This window comes from Apium graveolens, chromosome 2, assembly GCF_009905375.1.
Source record: "Apium graveolens cultivar Ventura chromosome 2, ASM990537v1, whole genome shotgun sequence".
NCBI lineage: Eukaryota > Viridiplantae > Streptophyta > Magnoliopsida > Apiales > Apiaceae > Apium > Apium graveolens.
Window position 1 is genome coordinate 305,116,926 of NC_133648.1, and position 8,224 is coordinate 305,125,149.

At 31.7% G+C, this 8,224-nt stretch overlaps 1 protein-coding gene across 2 annotated transcripts; it reads left to right on the forward strand.

Annotated features, from left to right (window-relative positions):
- Nucleotides 1–3,662: 3,662 nt before the first annotated feature.
- On the forward strand, nucleotides 3,663–7,897 carry LOC141708656 (aldehyde dehydrogenase 1-like). 2 transcript variants are annotated; one of them, XM_074512396.1, is made up of 9 exons: nucleotides 3,663–3,917; nucleotides 4,825–4,967; nucleotides 5,628–6,047; nucleotides 6,353–6,442; nucleotides 6,548–6,725; nucleotides 6,819–6,952; nucleotides 7,077–7,214; nucleotides 7,320–7,381; nucleotides 7,464–7,897. In XM_074512396.1, the coding sequence occupies exons 1-9, from the start codon at nucleotides 3,797–3,799 to the stop codon at nucleotides 7,735–7,737; spliced, it is 1,560 nt and encodes a 519-aa protein (XP_074368497.1). In that variant the 5' UTR covers nucleotides 3,663–3,796; the 3' UTR covers nucleotides 7,738–7,897. The 2 variants fall into 2 exon arrangements, with proteins under 2 accessions (XP_074368497.1, XP_074368498.1); XM_074512397.1 differs by having other exon boundaries at nucleotides 3,667–3,917; nucleotides 5,664–6,047.
- Nucleotides 7,898–8,224: the final 327 nt, after the last annotated feature.

An 8,224-nucleotide genomic window follows, 5' to 3' on the forward strand; every position in this document is an offset into this window, starting at 1 on the left:
TCACTAGGTTGGAAGGGTTTCTTGTTTTCAATGCTGTTGGAGGTGGCACTGGATCCGGGCTTGGATCCCTGCTTTTGAAGCGTCTATCTGTTGCAATTTAATACAATGCTACAGCTGATGACAATAAAATTACTAATGATTAATATTGACCTTATATGCATCAAGGTCAATAGCTGTTAGTTTGGTTTTGAATGATTCTGTAATAAAACTAGATACTTGATATTTATGTTGCTGAATATAAGTGTTTAGTTAGTTCATTGCTTAAATAGATTTATTGAATAAATATTGATGTCAAAAAAATAATTGTACATCACTTTTAATGAATAAATATTGATGTCAAAAAAATAATTGTACATCACTTTAATATATAAATACCGATGTCTCAAATGCAATTGTACATCACTTTTAGTGAAAAAAAACTGATATAAAAAGTTGATGTTAATCGCTTTTGCCTAAAAAACTGATGTCAAAGACTGACATGTTCAAGTCTAAAAGGAATATATACATCACTTTGTTTGGGATAAAACTGATGTCTAAGTGTCAACATAGACATCACCTTTTACTAAATAAATCGATGTTAAATATCTGATTTTACATCACTTAAAAGAAAATATATGATGTCTATGTGGAAAAAAATATAGCTCATTATATATTTAATATGTTGTAATAGGTGTAATCTATTTATTTAATTATTTATTTTTAACATTTTTTGTAAAAAAACAATGTATGGACATCATCTAGTTTGCCAGAAACGACTAAAGTGTGTTACATAGCTTCAAAATCCACTCGGCCTTCTGTAATGAAACGTCCAGCGATACATAATCTGGCGTCAAATCCTTGGTTTTGCAGATTGTCTACTCTCATCACCTCTTCTCTTATTTTGGCACCTCCTTCTTCATCATCCAGAAAGATGTTATTCATGGCTGCTACTGTGTTAATAGATTGATTCATATAACTAAATGATTGAACATGCTCACCTTTTAAGGAAATGACAATGACTTAACCTGATGACAAGACTCGACCGATCAAAACTAACTTAACATATTCATATTTAATAGTAAATTTAATTTAGTAAAAAGAAGATCCAACTTTTTTTTAATCAAAAGTGAATAGTCATTTTGAAATAAAGAGGATAGTAATTTAAAGTAAAAAATAGTTAAAAGCCAGAAGTCTATTTTAATTATAATAATCGTATTATTATTTTAAAGTTAATATTTTCTTGTGTATGTACAATCCATATAAATTATTTTTATTTTTATCTTTATGTTTATTATTTTGTGACGAAGAAGAGCATCTTCATAAAATGCATAGTTTTCACACAATTTTTTTGCCGTGAGTCTAAAATGGGAGTCAACATTCCCACTCCACCTAAATATTATTCCTTTAAATAACCTTTCAGAAGTGCAAGGTAGACGAGATCAACCTCATCAGAAGCCTACATATTTAATGGCACAATGTCATTATTGTCTATGTCGATGGGATCAACTAAATTGTATTTGTATTCGCACAATGTCATTGTTATTCTGTATAATCATAGCCAAGTTACTTCTTTTTTTTAATTTCCTTGATTACAGAAAAAAAGAGTGAGGAGAAGATGCATTAATCACCTCCCTCAAATTGAAAATTTCCATGTCGAAGGAAAGCTCCTTTCCAAAATCAACATCAATAAAGTGCTAGTAAAAAAACCGTATATAATACTACTATTACACGAATATACTAATATTAAATTAATTCAAAATATTATATACAAAATTAAAAATTACTTACAAAAAGCGCTTGTTAACCAAATAAATTTAAAAATTTGATTATGAAATGTTGCAAGAAAAAATAGCAAAAAAAAAAAAATATTGGAAGAAGTCCGCACCTGATAAAAATAATAAATACCCCATGACTAGGGGTGTTCATGTGTTCACCAACCAGACCAAACCGAAAGGCCGATTAATCGATAAATAAAGCCCGATATATGATTGTGTTAAAAATATTTCAAACCGAATTAAATGGATTAGATTCGGGTTTTACATTTTTTCGACCAACCCAACACAACTCGATTTAAACTATAAATTTTGTTTAATAGTTTAAAATATCTGTATATATATACATATATATATATATATATATTCTATGCAATTGTATATTATAAGTACTAACTTATAACCCTTGCGATGCACGGATCACACAGTTTTTTTTAATATTATATATATTTTTTAAAACATTTAAATAATTTTTAATTTTGTTCATTTAAAACTTTAAAATATATGACTTCATAATAATTTTATTAGTATACGTATATGTTCATAACTTTTTAGAACATTTAAATTCATTTAAAGTGATAGCATTGGTAATGAGAGAAATGTTATTATAACGAAATTATTATTTTATTGATGTTAAAAATATAATGTCTTAATTATATTGGGACCTTAAAAAATATTATTTAGCATGTTGACTACTTAATTGATTAACAGAAATTCTATAAAAGATATTTACAAAAGACAATATTACTATCGAACAATATAGCTTTATTGATAATTTTATGTGTATTTTTAAAAAAATAATATTTATGTTTTAATTAAAATTTCATTTTTAGTTCACATCAATAAGATACGAATTATACTTAATCTAATATTAATTTGATTTATCTTGGATCAGTGATTTATATTATTTTCTTTTATCTTGATGCCCAATACACCGACCAAATCAAGCTAATTATTTTTAGTTTAATTTTATTTTTTAAGTGTGGATCAATAAAATAATTTTGTTTTAGACTAAATAATTAGTATATATTATTTTGTTTTTGTTGATCGAATTGAATTTTTATTTTAGTTTTGTGTTAGTTTGAATCAATTGTATAATGTGTTTTTTTATCTTGAATAAATAAAATATATTATTTTGTTTATCCAAATTCATTTTTATAATTTTTTTAGGAGAACTGATAGTATTATTATTTTATTTTAACCCGATTCACATGACATATCAACTAAATCTTAATAATTATATTTAGTTTGCTTATTAATTTAGCCCGAAATAACAAATTAGAATAATATAAAACTCGATATGAATTAAAATATAAATTGGTAGAAGAAGTTGAATTTAATATAAATTATAATGATATAGAAATCGATATAAAATAGAATTGAAATTGGTAAAATAATAAAATAATTTAACTTTAATATCAATTATAATTAGAATTGATCGACCCAATAATTAGAATTGAAATAATTAAGTAAGGGTTGTTAAGTAATTTCAGTAAGTATCGACCGACTACCAAACTTTTAATGTTTTTTCTATTATAATATAGTATAGATAGATAGTATAGATATCATACTTTTATCGATAAATCAATGTTTATATGCATTTATTCATTTGAATTACGAAACCATCTACATTACTAAATTTGTAATTACTTATTTTAGTTTTTCTTAAATTTCCATAATGAGCAATGTTATCGTGGTCAAACTTTTCTTTATAAAATTATTTAACCTCATGAAACTGACCCAAACCAACCAAAACAGGGTAGAATTGAGTTAAAAACTTATTTTTCGCAGAATGGGTTAAAAAATTTCAAACCCACCCATGAACACCGCTGCCCACAGCCCATTATCATCTTTTAATAAGCTGTGGACCCGTGGATTGTGTGCCTGCCTAACAAGGCTTAAAGAGCATGGGTCAGGTGGTGCCGGTTTGTAGTGCATATATAGTATATACGTACGAGTGTGTGTGTTGTTATTGCAGCGAAAACCAAACACAAGTAAACTAATCTTCCCTCAGACAAACAAAAATTGCAGCTGAGATAGAAAAAATGAGTGGGGAAAGCAATGGAAAGCTAACAGAAGCTGCTACAGTGAAGAAGATGGAGTTGATTCCTGAAATCAAGTTCACCAAGCTGTTTATCAATGGACAATTTGTTGATTCCGTCTCTGGTTTGTACTCATCAAACTCTCTACTATATATTTCTTCCTTGGCTACTTCCAAATTTTTATTTCCTAGTTCCATCCCGGCTCGTTACTCTCTGGTCACTTCCTTTCATCATACTATGTAGTACATGTTTAAAGGCTCAAAACACTATTTTTAACGTTCATTTACGTTACCGTAGATCATAATCAACATTTTGCATGCGGAAGTGTGTGTATATAAATCATGTGTATAATAAATTTATGTGTTTTTCTAAGGTGTGCCTCAGGGCACATGATTACAAATTTTTATAAGTTTGGCTTGTTTTAGCCAAATTTATAAATTTTAGCGCCTAGTATATGTCGACTATACAAACTCTAAATTTATTAGTGGAAAACGCAAAAATTTGTAACTTTTAAATTATTTATAGATATTTTGTGGAGGCATAGTACCACGTTTTCTTTTCTGCCGATATCTTAACATTATATGGATGAATGAACACTCGATCCAGGTATCAATAATAGTTCTGTCACTCTGTGCCAAAACACTCCATGTTAGTGTTAAAGTCGAATTTATTGTTACTATTAATTTGTTTGTTAATAATTTCATGCAGCTTATTGTTAGTTAACATATTATTACCGACCCTCAGTCCGATCCCCCAACAAAAATGAACAATTAGATTTTGTAATTGCTCAGCAATAATTTGGTATTTTCTACAAGTCCCACAACAAGGCACAATTTATTATTATGACAGTAATAGCAGTCAGCAGACATGAAATACACATGATCTGACAAGTAACGAAATGTAATAATACAATTAATGATTCAATGTATTGCTTCAGAACTCTCAGTCTCTCACCATCCCAGATGGAGATAATTGTCATAAACTTTGAACCAATACCTGTTGTCCTTTGCTCAACAAGATATTATCTCTAGGTAAAACTTTCGAGACTATAGACCCAAGAACAGGAGATGTAATTACAAAGGTTGCCCAAGGAATCAAAGAAGATATTGATTTGGCTGTCCAGGCTGCCCGTGATGCATTTGACGATGGACCATGGCCTCGCTTATCAGGAGCTGTAAGCACTCATCCTGTATCTGCCTGTTAGTAGCATTTCAGATTCAACTGAATTAGCATATGGGGAAGTTAGTATAGCTTATAAAATATGTTCAACTTGTCTTAGCCTTTGATGGGATTATTGGTAAGTACGTTTTAGTTTATATGATGGAAATGACAATATGATTGAACAAAAACATTTCATAGTATGCAAAACATCTCCAAGAATCTCTTTTTACACGTTCCCAAGTTAAACTATAAGGACTTTCTGCCAAAATAAGCCTCCATGAGACTTTTAACAAACAAGGGACTGGGAACTGGAGTATGTATCTGAAGTAATAAAATTACTAGTAACGAGGCTATCATTTTTGAATTTTTAGCTCTTGCTATAAAAAAATAGGGCTGATGAATGTAAATGGGTAAGAATGAGCAAGGAAATGTAAACTTTTCCCATATGTAACTTTTCCTAATAAAGATTTCCAAGTTCATATAGTATATTCTCTCTGAAACTCAATTTGCTTGGTTGTGGTGGTTCTCTCTTTAATATCTTTATTTCCTGTGAAGTCTTTTTATAACAAACAATAAGATGAACAATGAGCAATTCCAACTTAGAGTTAAGTGCAGTATTTTGTGTCATGTTTCTTTAAACAATAAGCTCGACTGATACATCTTGTTGTTCTAGAATGTTCAATTGTATAATGTTTATGCTGATGATCAGCAAAGGAGAAGGATTTTGATGAAACTGGCCGACTTGATTGACGCAAACGCAGAAGAGTTGGCTGCTTTGGATGCAATTGACGGAGGAAAACTATTTCATGATGGCAAGAATATTGATATTCCGGGTGCAGCAGAAACCTTCCGCTATTATGCAGGTGTAGCAGATAAAATTCATGGAGAAACATTGAAAATGTCGAGGGAGTTTCAAGCATACACTTTGCGTGAGCCCATTGGTGTTGTTGGGCACATCATTCCTTGGAACTTCCCCACTCAAATGTTTGCAATGAAAGTTGGTCCAGCATTAGCTGCTGGCTGCACCATGATCGTCAAGCCCGCCGAGCAGACACCTCTTTCAGCTTTGTACTGTGCTCATTTGACGAAGCTGGTAAGACATCCACTTAGTATCTTGCAAAAAGTAGTACTCTTTCCACTCCATTCCGAATAAAGTGTCCCATTTGCCAAATGCACAGCTAGTATACATATTTGTTCAACGATTAATTGATTAACACAAGTAAAACTTATTAGTATTGAAATTGATAGCATCATCACAAGATTGTAGATATTGTATCCTGATATAATATAATGAACACCTTTTTAAAGACAACAAAAAAGACTATTTTTGTGGCACGAAGGGATTAATACTTGCAATCTAACACAAATCAACCTAAAAAGATTTCAACTTTAATACAGGCAGGCATTCCAGATGGAGCGGTCAATGTTGTAACAGGTTACGGGCCCGTAGCTGGTGCTGCTATTAGTTCTCATATGGACATTGATAAGGTTGTTGCAAGCTCAACTTAAAAAAAAATCTTGATTGTTATAAGTATATTCGTCTGCTTCATTAGACTAGAGACGTTGATGGTCAAATTTTGGTACATTCAACAGGTAAGTTTCACAGGATCCACAGAAGTGGGGCGTTTAGTAATGCAGGCTGCAGCAATGAGCAACTTAAAACAAGTCTCACTTGAACTAGGGGGCAAATCTCCCGTCATAATATTCGATGATGCAGAGCTTGATAAAGCGGTGGATCTAGCTCTTTTAGGAAGTCTGTATAATAAGGCAAGTAGATTCCTTTATATTGCCTATCTCAGTTTTATCACTGAAGTTATACAAAAGGACATACATGAACAGATATTTTTCGTGTTATTCCAGGGAGAAATTTGTGTGGCCGGTTCCCGTGTCTTTGTCCAGGAAGGTATTTATGTTGAATTTGTGAAGAAATTGGAAGAGAAAGTCAGATTATGGGTAGTGGGGGATCCATTTGATGTAGATTCTCAGCAAGGACCTCAAGTATGGCCATGGAATTATAAATATATTTGAACTTATATGTATCTAACAACTGCATTGCTTTGGAATATAAAAAGTAGTTGCGCAGTTTATCAGAAACCATGTTTTTATATTACTGTTGGGGCAGGTCGAGAAGAAACAATTTGAGAAAATACTTTCGTACATTGAACATGGCAAGAGGGAAGGTGCCACTTTGTTAGCTGGTGGGAAGCGCTTTGGCCAAAAGGGATTTTATATTCAGCCAACTATATTTACTGATGTTAAGGTACACACTTTTCTTTTGTTGCTTCCAACTCAGATATGATGATAAGAAATCATATTGTCAGGTCATGGTTATGCAAGTTGGGATTTGGTTTTTTTGTTTGCTCAGGATGATATGATAATCGCAAAGGAAGAAATATTCGGTCCTGTCATGTCAGTCCTGAAGTTCAAGTAAGTGTGATTTTTTTTTCTTGTATTGTATAGCTAAGCCTTTAAATGTTCATAGATATTTTGTTTGGTGAAAATACTGCAGGACCACTGGTGAGGTGATTAGAAGAGCTAATGCCACAAAATATGGTTTGGCAGCAGGTGTTATCACCAATAATTTGGACACAGCCAACACTGTATCAAGATCAATTCGAGCAGGCGTTATCTGGATAAATTGTTACTTTGCTTTTGACCGAGATTCTCCTTATGGAGGGTATAAGATGAGTGGATTTGGGAGAGATATGGGGATAGACGGACTTGATAAGTATCTTCATGCTAAAAGTGTTGCCACTCCCATATATAATAGCCCTTGGCTGTGATTCTAAGCACACGCAGCTCGCATTTAATAACTTGCATCCTGGGAAGGTAATAATAAGCACAACTGCAGAAAGCATACTTTAATAGCCAGTTTATACCATTCTCCATTTCTCCCCGTGTACTTTGTCTATGAAGGATTTTATAATATAGTCTGTTACGGAATTTGGTTCTTGCAGTACGTACTCTCATTGTGGCTAATCCGCGTAGTGTAAGACATGAGCTAAGTACCACAACTGGGAAATACATCCGATTAAATTACAAATACAAAAAACTTCTCACATACAAATTGTGCAAATTTTGCTATTTTCTCACTCGTGGCTAACATATTTAAAATTTTCAATATTATTAACCTTTTCTTTTTTCGCTAAGCTAACATAATCAATTTATCAATGATAATTGTTGTGGCAAAATGTGACACGATACTCCTAGAATCCACTTGTCAAGTCTTGCTAATCTCAACCACTGTACCCGAGCTTCCGTGATACACCT